This window comes from Galeopterus variegatus, unplaced genomic scaffold (genome assembly GCF_000696425.1).
Source record: "Galeopterus variegatus unplaced genomic scaffold, G_variegatus-3.0.2 Scaffold1661, whole genome shotgun sequence".
Taxonomy (NCBI): Eukaryota; Metazoa; Chordata; class Mammalia; order Dermoptera; family Cynocephalidae; genus Galeopterus; species Galeopterus variegatus.
This window is the reverse complement of record NW_007727772.1, coordinates 56,701-80,152: the sequence shown is the minus strand read 5'-3', so window position 1 is coordinate 80,152 and position 23,452 is coordinate 56,701. Positions and strand designations below refer to the sequence as shown.

Below are 23,452 nucleotides of genomic sequence, written 5' to 3'. Positions count from 1 at the left end.
TTTTATTATTTTACATTGATATTTTTGTCTGTTCTTGTTCCAATACCTCAATGCTTAATTATTGTAGCAATATAATACTGTTTAGTATCTGGTAAGGCAATTGGACCTTTATTGTTCTACACGTATATTTTTACTTTTAAAACTTAAATGAGTGGATAATGCGCTACATTCTTATTTTCTTTTAGTTATCCACACCTGGAAAAGTCTCAGTTAGATAATAGACCATGGAATCAATAAAAAGGCCCCATTATTTAACAGGTGGCTGCTACCTGAATTGCAGCCCCAGTGCCAAGAAGGAAATAATTAGTCTTTAGACAAACCCTTCAAAGGAATGGAAAAGATCACATGTGGAAAATAAGTAGCATGAGGAATAAAAAAAAACAGAATCTAGCATGTTTGATTGCCATTTTCTAGCATAGATGTATGTGTTTTTATGAGAAGTTTGATCAGAATTTTTTCCATCTCCCTATTACATTGAACAAAAGCACAAATGATTAACAAAGTGAAAGAGTAGACACCATCTCATTTCCTTCTATTTTACCTGATGTGGATCCCCCAGACATCCAGGATGACCAGTTATAAATGCAAGCCACAAAATTCTCTTCCAAAGACATTTGTTAGGAACTTTTTACCTACCTGCCATTTTGAATTATTAATATCCCTTCTCCTCTCTGGTGTTAATGCAGATAATCAACTTAAATATAACAATGTTCTGTTCTTGGTGTGCAGGTAATTCAATTAACCATGATAAATAAAATTCTGGGCTTGAGCTATTTTTTAGTAGAAATAAAAGTTAAAGTAAGAATTTATCTTTCGGGCCGGCCCGGTGGCGCACTGCTACAGTGTGCCGCTTGAGAGCGCTGCGGCGCTCCCACCGAGGGTTTGGATCCCACATACAGACCGGCCGCTCACTGGCTGAGCAAGGTGCGGGCGCAACACCGAGGGTTGCGATTCCGTTGCCAGTCCTGGTCCGGTACAGGCGCGACACTGAGGGTTGTGATCCGTTGCCGGTCACGAAAAAAGACAAAAAGGAAAAAAAAAAAAAGAATTTATCTTTCACTGAACATTTACAAAGCACCAATCTGTTTTAAACCTATAAGCTAGATATTTTATTATTCCCAAATTATATGAGAGGAATTTGAGACACAGAAAGGTTAAGCAAAGTGGTCAACATCTCATAGCTAGGAAGTGGTAAAGCCCAGAAATAGCCAATCATGCCTGGCTCAATAGTTTTTTATTCATTTGTTTTTGAAGACATTCTCTCTTGTTTGTGATTTTGTATTGCTTATATGTAATATCACATTTTCTACTGGAAAAAAAATTATTCCTAGTTTATATGGTGAAACTTAATGCATCAGTATTCCATGGCATTCTACATAGAATATCATCACTTTCAGGGGTTCTGCCACCAAGCAACAATTTCTCTAACTGATCTATCCTGCATGTTTTATATTTTCTAATAAAGCAGTATTATTCTGTTGTTGTTGTTTTAAACTGTAATAATAATGCCCAACAAGTGACTTCAAGACCTTATTTACACTTAGTCAAAAATTGTCTAACCCTCTTTAAATCATGGAAGATGTTAAATTTATATCCCTAATATTATATTCCCTGTATTATTTGAAGAATTAAAATTCAGAAAGTTATTTAAAAGTTTGTTTTACTTGAACAAGAAGTTCCTGCCACATTTACCCATAATTTTTCATAGGAATGTAAATAGTAAAGTGGTTATGAGTATGGGATTTGGAATCAGATCTGAATTTAAATCCCAGCTTGGAAACTTACTAGCTGTGTGATCGTGGGCAAATTACATAACCTTTCTAACCCTGTTCCTTAAAGAGTAAACTGGGGGTAATAATAGTACGCTTTTGGTAGGTCAGTTTATGGGTTAAATGAGATACTGTTTTTAAAGGGTTTAGCAAGGCGTCTGAACAGTCAGTGCTCAATAAATGTTTTTTTGTTCTCATGTTTAACGTTTATTTTTAAGAATTATTTCACCACTGTCAGTAGATCTATTAAGATGATGATTGGAATTTATGTTATTTCTATAACATTTGACTGTTTTTGTGTGCTTTTCTTAATTAACCGATACTAACTGGCAGTGGTTAGCTTTAGTTTCTATCCTAATTCTTAATATCCTGAGATAAAATAAACTTGAGGTTTGATATTTTTTCAGTGGACAGAAATGCCTCATTAATGGAATATTGGCTTTTTCCTTGAGGTTAGTTTTAAAAAAAAGCAGGGATAGGGGAGGAGGATGTACATATGAAGGAACATCCATTGTAAATACAATTTAAATATAAAGCAAAAGAATATCATCACTTTGGAGAGGATAGAATTATAAGCTCAGTGTAATGTAAATGTTTTTATTCCATTCCTCTCTCTTAGCCAAGTTCTAAGGTAGTGATAAAATGAAGCAAGAAGGAATAGGATTATAGACCAGGTTCCCTGGTTAGTGTTCATTTTATAGAAGACTATAAATAATGCTGCAAAAGACCAACGTGGTTCTTTATAAATAGGTCCTTGACAGAGTTGCTGACCCTGAAATGGTGATTATTTTAATTCTAACTCTCTGTCCAATCCCTGAAGTCACCTCTTTCTCTGCCTTTTCTTCTGGATGAAGAAAACTCTTCTGTATTAACTCTGTGCTTTCATACTATTTGCCCTGAAATAAGTTTCTATGTTAGGGAAGTTTGCTTTGTTCATGGATCTGTTTCAGGAGATACTGGCAGATAGCCACGCACCGTAGCTGCCTACCAGGCCTTTTTGATTGGGAACTCCCATCTTTCCTACATTGTTCCATTAGTCTACTGGCCGTAGATTAAATGTTACTGGCTGAACAGTTGGTTAAACTCGAGGGCAGGTGTAAGAAAGCATATTACAGATTTATTCTGGAAAGTCTCTTAAATTTTCCCACCTGTGCCTGCTGAGTGTTAAGCATGTTTGATAGGCAAGAAAGCTGAGAAACTGCATTCCCCTGTTGCTGAAGATACTTTGAAAATTAAACCTTTCAGATTTACTCCAACAATACCCAATATATACTAAAGACACTGTATAATATGAGAATTTTTTTGTAACTAAAGGAAACAAAAGACATTTTTTAGCGGTGGCTTTTAAAAACCCTAAACTGAGGAGGCAATATTAACATTCCTTTAAATTTCAGAACAAAGGAAATTTTGCCATGTTAGTGGTGAACAGTAGTAAGAAAATCCACTGGTTTATATATTTGTTTTTTTTTTTCTCCCAAAAGTCAGTGTCTGTTTTCCTCTTTGCTTGGTTTTCCTAATGCTGTATTTTCCTGTCCTTGTTTGTGTTTGTTCAACTTTTTAAATATTTTTTGTTTTTATTTTTCTCCTATTGTCAACTTTTAAATCTCTCTTCTGAGTTTTTTACCATTTTTGTCTGTATTTTTCTCTGCTTCCTTTAAGTCACTGTTTCTGTTTCCCATTCTTCTTTCATCTTCTCTTCCTTGAGTTCTTTCTCTTCTTTGGCCTCTTCTGTTTCTCACAGTCCTCTCTGTCCTGTGCTGCCCTGCTCTGCTGGACATGAAGAGTGCCAGTGACCTCATTTTCCAGGACTTTTCTTTGCATACTTTGATCTCTGAGCTCATTCATGTTTTGTCTGTCTGTCTCTATTTATATGAGTTACTGTGATCTCCACTATCTACTTCATGTTGAAAAAAAGATTTACACTTTTTTCATATGTGCTAGTACTTAAACTCTCTTATTTATTAATTCCTAAAGAAATTTTGAACATTTTTAAAAACAGAACCCTAAGTTATTTGTAATCAATGATGGAGAAAACCTCTAAAATTAAAAATGTATAAGATTTTTAAACTGAAAATTACATTTTGATAGTCAAAATACAGAAATGAAAGCATCCAATTGATGTTTTTAAATATATTCTAGAAATCACAGAAAAATGTCAAAAATTGTAAACAAAACAGCCGTTTATATTTTAAATAGTTGAAAAAAGTAAACAGAATCATAGAAGAAAAAATACTTATGATTTTTGGGGGTTAATAATGTCATTATTCTTTATATGGCTAGTTGTGAATCTAAAAGTTTGTGATTTTTGTATTAGTTGTGCTTTCTTAAAATTGTAATAAGTACCAAATGTTTGTTATAGCATGCTTACCAAATTCTCCAGAAGCTATTTTTGTCTTTTTCATTAGCAACAACAGTACCTGTAAAAGTATCAGTCATATTCAGGCTTCCAAATTTTCTAGACTATGAAATGGGAATTTGGCTTCCACTTGGTAACTAACTATGACATTCAGTAGTTTTTCTTCAGTTGCTTATCAGTAAAATGGAATACAGGAAACCAAGTTATTTGCATATCTAAAGAATCCAAGGCTGTCTACCAAAAGCTCTAAGAGTTAGTATTGTGACCAGATACAAAATAAACACACAAATTGCTCTGAATGAACCACTTAGAAAACATAATTTTTAAAAGGCGAAAGATTTATGCGATCTGAAGAGAAACCAGCGTATAGAAAACATAATTTTTAAAAGAATCTAATTTACCAAATATAAATTATGTGGCAATAAACTTAATAAAGAATTATCAGAACCTATATGTAAATTAAGAAAACTGCAACCTATTATAAATAGGAATAAACAGACAGCAAACCCTTGAACAACACACGTTTAACTGCACAGGTCCACTTATATGTGAATTTTTTTCAATATACATATTGGAAAATTCATGAATCCATGCATACTAACCAGTAAAGTAGCCTACCTAACAGTAGACTATTAGTAGGCCATTATACTACTTAAGTAACAAAATGGCACTTCACTCTCACTTCCCCTCACCAGGCTCAGGCACACAGTGTGGCAGCACAGCTGAGACCAAAGTTATGTGCAGATTTTTTCACTGCATGACAGTCAGTGACTCTAACCACCATCACCCCCCACCACATTGTTCCAGGGTCAATCATGCTATGTTTCTAGAATACTAAATTTTTTAATTTTTTTTTTTTACATTTTTAAATTTTTTTTTTATTGAAACATAATTGATTGTACCTGTAGGGTACAGCATTGAATATCAATACCTGTGTGTAATAGATGATGCTCAAATCAGGATAATTACTGTATTTGTCATTACACAATGCATTCATATTTTGTGGCCCTTTAGCAATGTTCTTAACAAAATCCAAATTACCTCCAAATGATTCTGTTAAACTACTATAGTGCAAATAAAAATACCAGTAAAAAGAAGGATAGAAACATGCAAGCAAAAATAGCCAAGAAAATTTTTAATAAAAAGAACAAGGGAGCATAACTCCTCACCTCACTCCTCAGGTCTGGATTGCACATAGTAACTTCTTTCCAGTGTACAGAGGTTTCCATAGAAATTGTTAAAGAAACTCAAAGGCAGGAGCAGGTCCTGAGGCCCAGGACAGTCAGAAAAGATTTTTAAGAGGGAATGGAATTAAACTTGGCTTTGAAAAGACCAGGGACATACACCAGTGGAAGGAAGTGATAGGCCTGTTTTGTTTTTTTCAAATACAAGTCTCCTTTCAACTGCCCCCCCCCAAATAAAACTTTAAACCACATCATTTAAGTTTTTGATCCATAGTCCCATAGAATGACAAACAAGTAATAACTGAGAGCTATTTAGTTGGGTTTCTTAAGAATTTTCACTTAATGGAGCAATGAAAAGCTATCAACACAGTACACAAATTATGTGTATGACAAAGCTTCACAAAGAATGGCAAGGTCTTTTTACCCATGTGAGGTAAGGCTGTCTGAGGACAATACATGCATTTTCCCCCACCTCAAAGACTACCGTACACAAGGCAAATCTCAATCTTTAAGCAGTTTAACTGGCCCACTTGAGAAAGATAAGTGTTGGAATTTCATAGCATAAAGTTAGTGGTGATAGAAATACCTTGTTTCAGCTTTTTGAGTATTAGCCTTATCTCTGGTATTGTGGAGTTTAAAAAGTGAGTTACTTACCTGGAAAACCAAGTATTTATAAACAAAATTGCTAAATAATTTGAAATTATATGATGGTACTTCAAAAAGTTTATGGAAAACTAGAATTAAAAGATAATATAAATCTTTACACAAAATTTTTGAAGTACCCTTGTATATTAATACTATCTAGGAGAAGGGTGAACAAAACCAGAATTCTAACCAAAAGTTTTAGAGGTGACTGGCTACCCCAAAACACTTATTTATTCAGCAAACATTTATTGAAGGCATTCTTCTTGCCAAGCATTTCTGACCAGTGCTGGTACAAAGGCCAGTAAAACAGCCACTACCTTCAAGAGCACCTGTGGCCTAGTGAAGGAAACAGCAGTTATGCTGTAGTGTGTAAGCTAAAGCCATATACAGGAATCTGTGGGAGACCACAGACAGCCTTAACCCTGCTGGAGAAAGAGCAGGATAGGACAGGAGAGGAATCAGGGACCATTTCTCAGAGGGCATGACACCTCAGCTAATGGGAGGGAGAGGAGAAGTATATAGTGTATAGAGAGGCAGCAAAGAGGCAGGAGAGTACAGGGTTTGTTCAGGAAACTACAAATAATTTGGGATATCTGGAGCATAAGATGTGATGGGGGAAGGTAGCATAGGAGCTTGGAGAGGGGAGCAAAAGCCAGATTATAGAGGCCACATAAGAAATTTGGGTTCCCTAAAGCAGTCTTAAACAAAAAGAATAAAGTTGGAGGCACCACACTTCTTGACTTCAAAATATGCTATAAAGCTATAGTAACCAAAACAACATGGTACTGGCATAAAAATAGACAAATTGTCCAATGGAACAGAATAGAGAGCCCAGAAATAAACCCACATTCTTACAGCCAGCTGACTGTCAATAAAAGCACCAAGAATATACAATGGAGAAAGGACAGCTTTTCAATAAGTGGTGCTGGGAAAACGATATCCACATGCAGAAGATTGAAACTAGACTCCTGTCTTTCCCTATACACAAAAATCAACTCAAAATGGATCTAAAACCTAAATTTAAGACTCAAAACTATGAAACTACTGGAAGAAAACGTAGGGGAAACACTGTGTGAAATGGGAGTGATCAGAATTTTTTTGAATGAGACCACGAAGGCATGGGTAACTAAAGCAAAATTACACAAATGGGACTACATCAAACTAAAAAGCACAGCAAGGGACACTATCAACAAATTGAAGAAACAACCTACAGACTGGGAGAAAGTGTTTACAAATAACACATCAGACATTGGGCTAATATTCAGAATGTATAAGGAACTCAAACAACTCAACAGCAGAAAAACAAATAACCCAATTTGAAAATGGGCAAAGAGCCTACATAGGCATTTCTGAAAAGAAGACATACAAATGACCAACAAGCACATGAAATGCTCAAAATCACTAATCATCAGGGAAATGCAAATCAAAACCACAATGAGATATCATCTTACCCCAGTTAGAATGGCTGTAATCAACAAGACAGAATAAATGTTGACAAGGATATGGAGAAAAGGGAACCTTCCTACATTGTTGGTGGAAATGTGAACTGGTATGGCCAATGTGGAAAGCAGTATGGTGGTTCCTCAGAGAACTAGAAATAGATTTACCTTACTATCCAGCTATCCCACTACTGGTGATATATGCAAGGGAAATGAAATCAATATATAGAAAAGACACCTGCATTCCAATGTGCATCACAACGCTATTCACAATAGCCAAGAGATGGAATCAACCTAAATGTCCATCAGATATAAGGATAAAAAAAGGATGAATGCATAAAAAACTGTGGAATATATTCACAATGGAATACTTACTATTCAGCTTTAAAAAGAAATGATATTCTATCATTTGCAGCAACATGGATGGAACTGGGAACGATCATGTTAAGTGAAGTAAGTCAGGCACAGAAAGACAAATACCGCATGGTCTCACACATGTGGAATCTAAAAAAAAAAAAAAGTGGCTCTCATAGAAGTAGAGAGTAGAATAACGGTTACCAGAGGCTGGAGGGGATGGGGGTGGGCAGGAGGGGAAGTGGTGGATTAATGGGCACAAAACTATGCTATCTACCCTAGGTAAATCATTGTGCAGTATGTGCATGTATTAAAACAACACACTGTACCCACAAAAATAAATTGAATACAACTGATAAAAAAAGAAATTTGGGTTCCCTTGTATAGATGACAGAGAGCCACAAAAGGATTTAAAACAAGAGAGTTTTCAAGTCTAGATTTGCATTTTTGAAAAAAATATATAGCAGAAAAGACCTGGATATCAACATTGACCACAAGCAATCCTTAGTTATTGGATGCCTGAGAGGAGATTGCCAGACATCAACCCTCGTAGGGGCAGGCCCTCAGCCCTTGGCTCTGCCCCTCTTGGACGTCTCTGTGAATGCGTTGTCCCTACCTAGCATCCTATTTTAGGAAGAATAAGGAGAAACTAGGGCTGAGATTCCAGAGAGCAATGATTAAAGGCAATAAGGGGATAAAGATTTACAGTGGAAATTAGTGCTTTTTTTTTTTTAAGTAAACATTTGCCTAAAAGAAAGGTGCTCCCACATTGCTCAAGACACTTTTGGAACTTCTCTTTTGGAAGTGCTTAAAGGCCAGCCCGGGAGCCACACAAGTAATTGTTCTTATCTCTGTAGAATTGCATTTTTTAAAATGTGTACTCCAAAATAAGCACTCCCAATCTGAATTTTGATCTTCCTTACTAGACCTAGCAGTGAATTAACTGCTTATTTATTCCTAAAATTAAATCCATCTTCACAGGATGAAAGTTTGTTACCTCTGAAGATATTCAGGAAAGTACCTGGTCAGCAATTTACTAGCCACAAGTTTCTCAATCCTCAGTCTGGGAGATTGCCTATGAAACAGGGGTGATGATCTCTTTCCTGCTTCCCCCATCCAGTTATTGTGAGGAGCTCCCAGAAAACATGGGGAAGCTTTTTGTAGAGTTCTATGTCAGTGGGTGCTTACTGTTGTCTCACATTTTGCAGGCAATTCCAAAATGTCATTTACCATGTTGTGGTGTCTGTGTGTTCTTCTCTGTAACAGACTGTCCACTTCAGGAGAGCAGGGCCTGGGTCATATTTGGCTTTGTGTCACCAATGTCTAGCATTAGTCTCACACATAAAAAGCCCTCAGATGTTTGTTGAATGAATAATTGCGTCTAGCTCATTACGTTATCCTCAAACCACATATAAGAAATGGATAACACACTTGAGATTATTCAGTTCAAATAATAGACTCAGAGGCCACTTAAGTTTCTTTAAGAATGTGAGTCATTAGGAACCAGCTGTTCCCCATCTTTGAAGGGGCAAGAACAAATGGCTAATGAAATCAATCAATCTGAAAAGTGTAAAGATTCTTAAACTTTTGTTCGGTGGTCTTTGCTTTGCATTTAAAAATAACCAGGAAAAATTTTAAATTACTAATGCTGAGACCTTTTCCCAGGACAATTAGATTAATACCTCTGGAGGTGAAAGCCTGACACTGATAGTTTTTAAAGCTACTCAGGTGATTTTAACATGCAGCCTGCATTTGGTACAAGGACTCTAGAACCACACTTTCAGAAACATTGCTTTTTAAAAAACAAAATGGTGTCTCTCCAGTTCTACATGAGGTGCTGTAGGAGATGGAAAAGAACATAAAGCATGCTCCCACTGCTGTCTATCAAGGAATTAAAAACTAGCAATCACTGATATGAGTACAGTGAGAAAGCAGCTATCAGTATGTGCTGAGCTGTGAGAGGTCATTAAAAGGTGGACTTGTGTTGAGCGTGAGACTTTCTGCAGAGTCTGCTAGATGTTTTAGGAAGTTTATTATTGTATAAAAGACAGTCCCTGCCCACAAAAGGAGGTCAAGAGTTAGTAAATTTGCTACTACCAGCCAGCAGGCCTGGCCAGTATAGAGGGTCTAAGGGCTTCATTCCCAACACAAATCACCATGCTCGGCACTGATAATACAGCTGTGAACAAGACACAAACTGTCTCAAACAACTGACAGTCTGTTCACAATTAAGTAAACAGGCAATTACAAAATGGTGAGAGTTGATGAAAGAAACAAAAGAAGGTTAGTGAGATAGGAAGCAACCAGTTGGTAGAGGGTTTTAAGGGTTAGACTGAGGTATTTCAGTCTAATATGATTGCCAATCATTCCTGATTAAAGGAATGTTATAAAAGAAATGTGTAAGAAAGATTATTTTAGAAACTTTGGAAGAATTTGAAGAGGGAGAAATAGTACAGATGTAGGACAATTAGGACACCTGCAACAATCTAAGGGTTGGGTGATAAGTTTCCAAATTAGGAAATGGGAAGGAGTGGTTTATAGAATTCCCAATGAAAAAGATAGCTGTTCACATTATATAAGCATAAGTAATTTAAATGCATTTCAATCAGAAATTAATTAATAATATTGGGCTATTTACTATGTGTCTGAGAATTAGTTTCTCTCTTGCTATTTCCAGTTGATACTAATTGCCATCATATCTTAATCTATTTCACAATGTGTGAGAACTTTAAAAACTATATGTCAAGTTACTGAGCTTAGTCGATGTCTGGGTCCTTTTTGAAGAATCAGTTGTTTACTTTTGTTTATAATTTACACAGTTCCATACCCCAAAAAGTTTTCCTGTCAAACACAACCTCTATAAAAACAGTAAGGCTCCATATTTCTCTAACACACTAAAGCCAATGTTCTTATTTGAGAATCTGAGCCTAAGTGAAATTTTTTATTATTAATCAGAACTAAATTTTTGTCTTTGCCTTGAAGTGATCAAGTTCTAAAATTTTCATATGTAAATGATCAATGAGTAATTAATTCCAAAAATATTCATTGCTCTTGTTGGGCCAATTCCATGACCAGCCATAGTGCGGGTAGTATTGAATTATTTGGACATATAAGATTATAAACTACCAGACCCTGCTGCACTCGAATTAAGTATGTATTCTAAGTCTGTTATGTGTATCCTCAAAGGAGACTATAAAATGAAGGCAGGCTTTCAATTCATGCAGTCTGTGATTTATGGAGGCACGTTAAGTCAGGAGTTTATTATGCTGAAAATCATAATAACTGTTTTTCTTTTGCTTTTTTAAATGAAGTGACCAAAGCATGTTGAAAGATAAATGGGTGAAGCATTATGATTATGTTTTTGTTTCTATTAAACATTAAATATTACTGCTGAGTAACCAGCCATGCTAAGTATTATGATATTAAAGCTAAAGTAGTTTGTAAGCTGATAGCCCCTTCTTTCCTCTGGGTTTAGGTTTGTTATTAATCAAAACATTGGGCTTATTTAGTGCAGTGGTGTATGAAACAAATAATTCAGAAAGACAGCTCCTTTAATTTACAGCTGTTTTTTCAAATTTGTAAGAAAATCAGTGGACTTTACGCTGTTGTTGACATGTCTAGATTTCATTTCTTATATCAGAACAAAGGAAATCCAACAGTTGCATGATTCTCTTACGGCATAGGAAGGAGGAAGGTGCCTTTTTATGTTTTTAATTGACAAATTCTAGTTAAGTCGTTTTTGAAACATAGACAATTTCTACTAGAGATAGATATTACAAAAAACTTATCTACCTGTACCGACCAGCTGCCAAAAAATAAAAAATAAACATATATTTTGGGGCAGAGAATGTGATAATTTTTAGGGCATATGAGTCCAGCTACTTCTGGTATTGTCTTAGGTATCAACACAACCCCTAAGCACTTGGAAAGCTGCTAGCACTTACTGAAATGCAAAATAGGGGTCTGGGCTCCCCCTGTGGTATGGTAAAGGATCTTTAACAGGACAGTCTTGCCACTCTTCTAAATTGTTTCTCATCAATGGTAGAATACTTACAGTTTCTAAAGAGCACACTTTGTGGAGACTCTAAGAAGTGTTGAAGAAAAAGACCCCTCTCAATATCTGAAACGAAAGCCTTAATTTATTACTTAAGTAAGGAATATCTGTGCTTTTAGGCACAGTGTCTTTGAGCAAAGCAGGTTGCAAATCTTATACAGAGTTTTGTAGTCAGGAATTGTTTAGGGGTTGGCATCAGCCTCAGAAGCACCATTATTCAAAAGAGACTGTCGTTGATTGACTGGCTTTCAGACGGGCCTGTTCACTGGAGTGAGTCTGCCACTGATTGGCCAACTTTCAAAAGCATAAGGTTGTCACTGATTCGTTGACCTTGGGAGGTATATTTGCTGAAGTGAGTTGTCACTGATCATAATTATGACCTAGGTGAGTCATCATTAATTGATTAAATCCAGTTTAATTGATTTTCCAACTGATTCTAGTGGTTGGTTACTTGTAACCATGGCTTTAGAACAATCAGCCTTTTTCTAGGAGTTGGAGATTGTTTTACTCGCAGAAGCTAATACTTAAAAAGTAGAAAATTGAAAGCACCAGAAAAATCAGACTGGGAAACCCATCTAAATGCACAACAATTGTATGAAACACTGCTAAGTAAGGATGTTTACTAACGCAACAGAGGTATAAAAAGTCAGCAGCTGTCATGTGTGACATGGCATGTTTGTGTAAATCAGTTATGAAATTTGATACAAATAATGTATTTTTAATAATAAAGTATAGAGATGTGAATGTGATTTACCTCATTTAATAAAGTAGATTCTAGGTCATCCATATAATAATAACACTTATACTCATTGCATTCCAATACACTTTCTCTAGTAGGATAGAAAGGCTGGGAATGGCACGTAAGCCTCAACTTGTCAGCTCTGGGGAGCAGCAGCTACTGAACCTTTAGTAATGGTAGTATCACTAATATTGTGACATTGTACTTCCCTCCCAAAATCTTTTTTGGATTCTTCAAAATCTGGGTATATCCATGAGAGAGTTTGCCACACAAGCAAAGGTCACCTTTCATTTGTGCTACTGCAGGGAAAAAACAGTACAGATCTCTGCTAGTACCTACTGCCCAAATGTCTATTTATATAGAGCAAAAGAAATTAATGTCACATTTGGATTTCATCTGAAAGTTACAACAGGTATACAGGAGTATTAATCCTATAGGCTCTATCTGCTGTAATGAAGAAAAGTGTGTAGAGGATATGCCTATAAAATTTTTTGTTCAAATAACTTGTAGGAAAAGCCTTAATAGTTGTGTTTGTATAAAAACTGAACTTTTCTCTTCCAAAATTCATTCAACTGCCCTAAAGTCTTCCGTTTATTCCTGACACCTACTAATGGGGGCACAGCTAATCACTTACACATTTCCCTGCTGCTAAGGATAGCCAGCTTATGGCCACTTAGGATTCAAGCACATGTTGATACCTTAAGACCAGTAGCATTTGATAAAGTAGGAAAGCAGGATGGTTAGTTTGTTGTAATCAACAGTAAGAGGAGGAAATTAGTCCTCTTACTGTTATGTTAGTAAGATAAGTTATGCCAAAAGTTTAGTTTCCTTTTGTATTAAAAAAAAGGTTTTTTTTAACCCAGCAATTCCCCAGAAAAAGGAGTCATAATGCCATTTGAACCTCACTTAAATTTTCTTAAATGTATTCCCTACTCTTGACCCATTTTACTACTGATAAAAAAAAAAAATCAGATAGGACTGATTTATTGTATAGTTTTGCTCTGCAGGGTAGTTCACTCTGGCCAAGTGAGTGTTCCCTTTAAAGGAAACAGAGTGCTCTCTGAATATGGTTTGAGGAACACTTCTGGGTAGGGTAAAACTCTTGTAACCTCACATCAGGGGAGGAACCTCAAGTGAAGACCAAGGCAAAGAGATTCACTTCTAAAAATACAAACTAGCAGAACAAATTCCAGACATGTTTTTCAAATTTAAGTGTTTTCTGAGAAATTGGTTTCCATGTGGTATAAACACCAGTAAACAATAAGCCCATTTTGGTGTTCTGTACCCTTGTGGTTCATTATGCCAATGATAGTGGAGTATAGAATTTCTACTTTCATTCTTATGCCAAAATCACTGAACCATCTCTCTTCCTCTTTAGGATGTCACATGTACTTCAATTTGAGGATAAAAGCAGAAAAGTCAAAGATGCAAGCATGCAAGACTCAGACACATTTGAAATCTATGATCCTCGGAATCCAGTGAATAAAAGAAGAAGAGAAGAAAGCAAAAAGTTGATGAGAGAGAAAAAAGAAAGAAGATAAAATGAGAGTAGCGATAGCCAGAACCTGCTGGAAATGTGCCTGCCATAAATGGCCTTGTAACAGCCATAGTTCCCAACAGCATCATTTAGGGGTGTGAAAAGAAATATTTTTGAACCTATTGCCTGGTTTTGAAAAACGATTATTTTGTTTTGTAAATTGTGAAATGATGGATTGAGATGCTTTTGGTTACTGGCACATGCTTTTTTCCTAATTGACCTTTTATATCACTAAATCTGAAATAAAATCACTTTCCTTCCAGTTTACATGTTAACCATTTGCAGACTATGCAAGCCTGTTTGTGTCCTTTTACCCTAAAATATGTGAAAGCTTCCTTTTAAAGATTTTTTTATAAGAAAGATCTTGCAGAAAGAATACTTGAGGGAAACCTCCCTGGCACTAACTTTGGAATATAATAAAAATTATAAAATAAAAATAAAAATGTAATAAAAAATTATAAGATATTCATGTTTTTGTTTTGCATATAAATATCTAATAATAGCCAAATTAGTAAGAATCCCCAAGTGAATGTCAATACCTCCATCAAGGCCAATGCCTGGGTTTTATGGATGCAGTCAGGACACTCTGACATTCTAAGCAATGTCAGCCGAGCTCCCTGCACACACTGGCCTGACGCCAGGCCACCTGCCCACTCCTCTGCTCTGCTCAGCACAGTAATAGCCAGTGCACATGCAAAGGTCCCATTCTGGCAGTATAATTCATTAAGAATTTAGCCTTTGATGACAATCATTTATACTGGTTATTTGCTATATAGTATCTATATTTAGGTTGTTTATTCTAGAATCTGAATGCTAAAATTGTACCACAGAATAATTTCAGTCACTTCGTAAAACCTCACCAATCACATCTTTTCAGAGAGTGTCTCATCAGCTCTCTCTTCCAAAATGCAATCTGAAAACAAACATACAAACAAAAAACCCTGTCATCTAATAAGTGTTCTTCAGAACACAGGTGCTCAAAATGTAATGTATGTTAGAAATGCAAACTCTTGGGCCGGCCCGTGGCTCACTCGGGAGAGTGCGGTGCTGATAACATCAAGGCCCCGGGTTCGGATCCCACATAGGGATGGACGGTTCGCTCACTGGGTGAACGTGGTGTTGACAACACCAAGTCAAGGGTTAAGATCCCCTTACCGGTCATCTTTTAAAAAAAAAAAAGAGAGAGAGAAATGCAAACTCTTGCCCTTGCTCAGCCCATTCTCACCATATGACACCTTGTGACTCCACAGGACTGTGCACCACGATGGAGGCCCTTAAAAGATATGTTCCCTGGACCTTGGACTTCTCAGCCTCCAAACTGACCTTTGGAGGAAGGGGAGGCAGAGATCTGTGCTCAGAACATCATTACAAACCAGAGATCCTGTTCTATAATTTCAAGTTTTTATCCAAATATAGATGTATCCACTCTCCTGGGCATATGTACTCCCTCAAAGTAAATAATGAAGTTATACTAAGAAACCCATCTGGGAGACTACCACCTTTTCTTGCTGCCCTCTTCTTCCCTAAATAAACTTCTAACCCTACACTCTATGAAGGAATCAATTCTCCAGAGAACCTTCTTGATTAAAATTCTATTCAGTCTTTAGTTCACTGTCTTCTTAGCTCATAACTAGCCTAAATTAAGAAGGAATAGTTAAGGGGTTAAAAATAGAGGACATTTTCTCCTAATGTTCTTTGGATATTAAGAAAATAATCAGAATTTTTTTTAATTAAACATTTGTAGAGAAACTAAAAAGAAATGCAAACGATTACCTACTACCCACAACCGCCACCCCACTTCCAGACTACTGAGTCTGAAACTTTGAACCCTGACAGCTTGTTAAACAGATTGATGGGCCTCACTGCTGGTAGTTCAAGCTCTTGGGAGACTGGCAATATCTGGTGCAGTTAAAGATGTGCATATCCAGTAATCCAAAAGTTCTAATCCTAGGTCTGTACCTTAAAAATATTCACACACATTGCTCAAGGAGACAAGTACTAAGATACATCAAAGCATCAACCAAAGAATGAATAAATAAGTTGTTGCATGTCTATACTATGAAATACTTTATAGAGGTGAAAATCAAACCAGAGCTATATATTAATATATCTTAGAAGTAAAGTGAAAAAAAGGAAACCACCTATATAAAAATTTAAAACATGCAACACATCATTATATATTGTTCCTGGATGTACACATATGTAGCAAAAGTCTAGAAACATGTATGAAAATAGTTGCTACCCCTGAGGAGGAAGGAATACATACAGGGCTTCACTTGTGTTTGTAAAGTTTTATTTCTTAAGCTAGATTTTTTTTTTTTTCTTTCAGGAAAAGGGAAAAAGTTTCAAAGAGGAGGAGAGGGTGATGGAGGTGCTCTGGGGGAATGTCAGCCCACTCAAATGCAGGGTGATCAGACTCTAAGCCACCAAAAAATTAGTCAGTGTTCGGAATTGTGCCCTATCTTCCCCTCACCACAAAGGTTGTAACATCCATTTTATTTTAGATATTCACAAACCAGAATTCTGTTTCCCAAACTCATAAAGTCTCTGTTGGTTATTATGAAATGTATTACCACTGAAACTGTATTAAAGTACTGTATAGGTTTCTCTACCATTCCTCGTTGAATGTATGCACCAGTGCAGTATTTTGTATGCATGCACCAGTGCAGTATTATGTATGCATGCACCCGTGCAGTATTATGTATGCATGCATCAGTGCAGTATTGCCCCAAGAACAAAGGGAACCCCAGACCTCCAGGGCACAAACCAGAGAATAACATATGTAGATTTAAAATGATAACCGAATGACAAATTAAAACCTCAGTTTGACTGAAGCCTCCTCATCCTGCTTTAATTGCAAGGAACAGAAAGATCTGAAATTCTATGGAGATTAGAATCTTACCAGAAGAATTTCACCATGATAATAAAATTCACTGTAAACTTACCTGAATAACAGCAATAATAATTTTTCAAAAACCTAAGAACATAAATTATCTGTTAAATATTGTATTAAACATACTGATAGTAAAGTCTTCGGAAATGTCACAGGAACATGTTTGGGCCAAATGAATTGCAAAAAAATTCAAAGCCAAGATAATAAAAACATGTTAGAAAGTTAGCCTTTAAATTTTGTTCTAATTTTATATTTGGGGGTTATTTTTCTTTTCTGTGTCTTGCCCTAAGGATGTTGTCCTGAGACAGTGAAGTCTGTTAGCATTGTTGCTCATTGTCTGTGACCATGCTGGACATTCTGGAGAGCAAAGAGAAAAGCAACTCCTGGCAAATTTTTTTCTCTTTTTATTATGAGCCATTTTCTTCACTTTGGTTGAAGCTGTTGACAAAGTTAAAACTAACCCTAGACCTCTCCTTTCTTCGAAGGTAATTGAAGTAAATGCAAATCTCTAGAATTTTTAATGTGTAATATCAAAATGTACATCATCATATGCCCTCAGCTCTGTCTGCTCTGAGGCCACACAGTCAAAAATGCATCTAAAAATGGGGACGCCATAGAACAAGGTCATTAGAAAGTGTAAGGAGAGGAGTGGTTTGCTGCTGTTGTTTTTAGAACACGCTCAATAAGCTATGGTGTTCTTATCCAACTGTCACTACCAAGTTTCTTGACAAGATCTGATGTGTGAGGTACATAAACCTGCTCTGTTGTATCAGTGAGGTCTGTATGGAAAAGGTTAGATAAATGCAGAATATTGCCCAAACATGCTGCTTAATCTTGGTGATAACAAGAAAGAAATGGAGGTGTGAAGTGAGTTACCATTGAGAGTTGTATCAGTATAAGCAATTTGTATGTACGGCGTGTGGAGAAGTTAAGAGGGGTTACATTCTTTAACACTGTCATTCACAAAAAAAGAGCAGGTCTGGTTTCTCTATGGCTTTGACTCTGTTCTAATAACTCTAAACAGTTTATCAGGTGGTAGCAGTTCTGCTTACTAGAAAGCAAGAGGTTTTCCCTTTCCAATATATTTTATCTGCTTTCTTCTTTAACTCTTAATGAAGAGAAGTGAAACAGAAACCATATTGTAGAGAAATCCTTTCTAATAAGGACCCAATGATATTTGAATTCCAAGAGAAATAATAAAACACCAAATCTTACTAGGGAAAAAAGCCCTGATTTGGTAGCATTTGCCAATTTCTGTGGTGTAAGTATTCTCATAGTAGGTGATTTCAAGCCACCAAAGGTAGCTCCAGGTACAACTGGATATTTTTCCCGTTCTGTTTCATTTCTAGCTAAAAACTTATATAGTAAGTCCTGCAATGGCCCTAAAGTATTCACACAAGGTTTTAACCCTTTACCAGGATCACAATCTTCATGCATATTTCTATTTTACCTGATTACTGTACTTCACAATTTGGTCAAGTTCCAACTTCTAGCAACATCGGCTACCTATGGTTGTGTGACTACTGTAGTTTGTATCTTTAGATGCTCTGTTAATGGAGTTTTCCAAAACTACTTGTCTCACATTTATTTTTCCCCCTGCTTTTTTTTTTTTTTTTCCTGTTAGTCATATGTCCAATTCAAGAAGCAACCAATCTTGCAGAAAAAAAGTGGGGTGGGGGGAAGAAATGAATTATAGTTTTTCCAATTGTTTCCTATAAGTGATAATATACAAATTCATCATGTAATTTTAAAAAAAAAAAAAAACAGCAGTATTTGGGGTTAGGGGATAGGAATTTCTACCTGGAGAGAAAAGAAGACTGGCTTCTAAATGAAATGCAGACAGGAGTCTGGTCTCTCTCTTCCACATCTGCTGGGAATTAGTCCCTTAAGATTAGATCATGGTATTAATTCATGTTACTTGATCAGCAAAAACATCTTCTGGAGGCTTTCTTCACAGCACCAGTCAAAAAGAAGGTGTTCTTGATCTTTCAGAAAATTATTCTTTTCTCATTTTCACGATGCCAAAAATGATAGTCATTGCTAAAGTTCTGGCACTTTTTAAATAGTCAGGATAATTTTGAAAGCAAGAAACTCTTAAGTGACTTTCCTATCTATTTTCTGAATTTAATCAAGTTGGAGATTTATTATGATATTCAATTTTTTTTTTTTTTTTTTAAAGATGACCAGTAAGGGGATCTTAACCCTTGGCTGGGTGTTGTCAGCACCACGCTCTCCCAAGTGAGCTAACCAACCATCCCTATATAGGGAACCGAACCCATGGCCTTGGTGTTATCAGCACCACACTCTCCCAAGTGAGCCATGGGCCAGCCCATGATATTCAAATATTTTAATAATATATTTGAAATGAAAGGTACCATGTATAGAAAATAAATGACTACTTTAAAGTATATGCTCTATGGATTTCAACAGTTATAAGTGAACTTACAATTCATAGGTTTCTTTCTCGTGTGTGGTGTGTATAAATTGCTCTTTAATTTGAAATTTTTGAGGAAATATTTTATTTAGGGCAAGAGGAATGTGACCATTTTATCTCTATTCTAAAACTTTATGATAAAACTATATATTGGCATAAATGGATAGACTGATTAAGAATGGGTACTATCTCCCAAGCAACCAAAGACTTCAACAAATGATTTTTAAATTAATTTAGAAAAGTTACACTTGACGTTGTATGAGGCCTAGTTCCTTTTCAGAGTGGAATTTCATAATTTCCATCAAAACTGACATGTCCAAAACTGAATTCTCATCTACACTTCCTAGCCCTGCCTCCACCAAACCCACTTCATCTGCAGTTTTCCTGTCTCTGTTATTTTAGGCAATGCCATCTTTCCCATTGCTCAGGCCAAACAGCTTGGATTCCTGTCATGTCATATATCCAGTCTGTTATGATATTCTGTTGGCTCTATCTTCAAATTATAACCAGAAGTTCACCATTATTTACCACTTCCCATTGCTTCCACCCTAGTTAAAGTGGCCATTGAGTTTCCTGTGGACTACCATAATAGCACAATAACTAGTCTTCCTGCTTTCACCCTGGTCTCCCTATAATTTGTTATTCACATAGGATCCAATGAAACCTTTTAAGGCACAAGTCACATTGTTACACTTCTCTGTTCAAAACCCTTCAGTTGCTCCCCATTTCACTCAGAGTAAAAGCCCAAGTTCTTACAATGTACTTGTAAGTCCTCAGAAGGCTCTATGCAATCTCTACCCCTTCCGCTCAGCCTCACTGACCTCCTGTCTCACTCCCTTCCCCATCATTACTCTGCACCAGCCACACTACTCTTCCTGCTGTTCATCAAATAAGCTACCTGGGGTTCATCTCAGGGCCTCTGTGTTCTGCCTGGAACACTTCCCACAGATGGCCACATGGCCAGCTCCCTCAGTTCCTCCAAGTCTTTGTTCAAATGGCACCTTCTCAATGAGGCCTGCAGTAGCTCCTCTACTTTAAAATTGCAACCTCCCCTCCCCACACACTCAATCTCTCAATCTGCCTGTTCAGTGGTATTCAACACCACTATTAACTCCTAAGCATTTTGACTTATTAACTTATTTAATTCTTACAAACAACCCTATGAAGTAGGAACTCTTGCTATCAATTTTACAGATGAGGAAACTGAGCCTGACAGAGATGAATAAGTTATCTATTGTTTATCAACCATCTTCCATCCTAGAATGCCTTCCATGAGGACAAAGATTTTCGTCAGTTTTGTTCAGTATTGTTCCAGTGCCTAGCAGCATGCCTGACAGATAGACACTTAATAAATATCTGCTGAATTAATGAATCAACCAGCACATTTCAAAATAAATTCCTTGGGATCCAATACAGGGTTATTACATACTTTATAGTTTAATATCACCATCATTTCATAAAGATAGGACATGTTTACACTAAAAATGAAGAGAGGATACAACCTCAGTTCAGGGACAGCTCTAACAATTGAATAAATGTAGCTTTCGGGAAACTCACCATATTGTCCTTTTCTCACTTCAGCACAGGACACTTTGTCACAGATGGGCAAGGATTCACAGGCCAGTTTTGGAGAACCACTGGTGTGTAGGAAACACATTTCTACTTAAATTGCTTCCTAGAGTAACTGCTCGTTATAGAAAGCAATCTTCTAATACCCAAGACTAGAAAGAACTGAGGACCAGCTTATAATGTACAGAAAGGAAAGCTGTGAGGCTTTAGACCAGCAACTGATTTAATAGGCAAATGATAGAACTTCTTGATATCTATTTTCTCTTCTCTCAGATAAGAACTATAACCAGGTCTAGCCAGGTGCTGTCACAGTCAAAAGAAATAGACAAGAAAACCAAGCTTTTACAAAGGTAACAACACTATAATAAGTGCTAACATTTAGTGGAAACTTACTTTACGCCAAACGTTCTTCTAAGCACTTTAACTGTTAACTTGGGGCCGGCCTGTGGCTCACTCGGGAGAGTGTGGTGCTGATAACACCAAGGCCGTGGGTTCGGATCCCATAGAGGGATGGCCGGTTGCTCACTGGGAGAGAGTGGTGCTGACAACACCAAGTCAAGGGTTAAGATCCCCTTACTGGTCATCTTTTAAAAAATAAAATAAAATAAAAACCGTATTAACTCATTTATAAACAACTCTATGAAGTAGGCTCTATTGTTATCTCCATTTTACAAAGGAAGAATAGACTTGAGGCTTAGAGAAGTTAAATAATTTGTCCAAGTCACACAGTAAGTAGAGGAGCTAGAATACAAAACAAGACTGACTTTTAGAGCTTCTGGCCTTGATCTCTACACAGCCAAGCCTCTCACAACACAAGCTCAATTGGTTTTATGGTACGCTTTACATTTACCTATAGAGTTTATAATCTAATGGGATGAAGGAGGAAGGCAATGCTCAAAAATAAAAACACAAAACATAGTGATTTCAGCTGAAAAAAATTATATATGTAAAAACTAAGTGAATGCTGGAGTGAATCAAAAGATGGATTTAGTAGGATTAATATACAACTGCTTCGTGGCAGAGGAAATTTTTTCCATAATTTGGAAGGAAGGGAAAACATGGCATTGAGGAGACAGGTCACGTTCCAGGTGGAAAGCAGGTTGTGCAGACAAGCTATTAAAATAGACAAATGTAGGAGACAGCAATGTGTCTACATGATGCCAAAACATCTGGTCAACTCAGTTAAAACAAAAAATACAACTTCCATCAATGTAGTGAATTTCTTCAGTCAATCCAGATGTTTGGCATCTTGTAGACAAAACATCCAGATGATTAACTGAAGATTTGACAGAGTTGACTGGATTAACCAGATGTTACAGGATTGTATAGACACAGTGTCAGGACGTTTGCTTGGCTGGAGTGGAATCCAGCTGTAAAGGAGATAGACGGTCCGGGCAGTGAGAGGGGGCTTGGGAGCAGAGGACATGGAGCTTGGATTTGATGTAGTTGGGAGCTGCTGGGAGAGGAGTGTGATAGAAATGATGCTTAAGGAAAAGGATTCTGTATGAAGAAAAAAAAAAAAAAAAAAAAAAAACACCAGCGAAAGGAAAAGTTGTAGACAGGAAAGAGGATATTAGGAGAGTGCAGGTGTGTGTGAGGTAATTAGAGCCAGGACCAGAATCAGGCTTGGGAAGGCAACAGGAAGAAGTGGATCTGAAAAACATTACAGAAAAAGAACAGGAAGTCATGATGGGCTAGACAAGGGAGTGCAATGCACATCACCCCGAGGTTGGAAACTTTGAGGCCTGGGAAAGCAGCTGCCGTCATCTTTACCACTGTAGTAAACCAAGAGGGAGTCCCCAAGAGACCTCTCCCACAGCCTCGTGTTCAGGGGCCACCGCCAATCCTACAGGCACAGGGAACTTGGCAACCACAAACTCCACCCTCACATTCAAGTTCCTTAATCATCTTACAGCCACCTAAATTGATTTCCCTTTATGCCCAATTTCATGAAAGGATTGAGAATGCTAGATTCAGATTATCGGGTAGATGCGACTTCAGTGAAACTAAAAAGACAATATTATGATGACATTTGCTTTTATGCGATATATAATATAAACTAAGATGTATAGGGTATAAGTAAATTAGAGAAATGAGATTATGAGAAATTGTACAGTACCTATATTACTTGACAGATTAGCATTAGAGAAGCCTGTTAACAGGCAAGATTTAAGGCTGAATCCAAGAATTTATGATATTTTTTAAATCCCTAATTTATGAAACCCTGGAATGTACAAATCTTGGTTTAGATATTTCACTGAATTTTTTTTCAAACCTTTTCTCTTTTTTGTTTTTGCTGACTAGTATAGGTATCAAACCCTGAACCTTGGTATTATTAGCACCTCACTCCAACCAACTGAGCTAACCAGCCTCACAGAATTTTTTTAAATTCCAAATATCTTATATGATTAGAATTAAGTTTATCTTTAGAAATAGTCACAAACTCCAACTTATTAGGATTAAAACTATGATAGTTGTA

At 36.6% G+C, this 23,452-nt stretch overlaps 1 protein-coding gene across 2 annotated transcripts in view; it reads left to right on the top strand.

Moving 5' to 3' along the window:
* CWC27 (CWC27 spliceosome-associated protein homolog (S. cerevisiae)) overlaps positions 1-14,535 on the top strand; it is a 229,612-nt gene extending 215,077 nt beyond the window's left edge. For both annotated transcript variants that reach the window (XM_008578320.1, XM_008578319.1), the window contains one exon: positions 13,919-14,535. In XM_008578320.1, coding sequence (XP_008576542.1) covers positions 13,919-13,942 — 24 coding nt within the window. In that variant the 3' untranslated portion in view covers positions 13,943-14,535. The remainder of the gene's footprint in view (positions 1-13,918) is intronic.
* Positions 14,536-23,452: the final 8,917 nt, after the last annotated feature.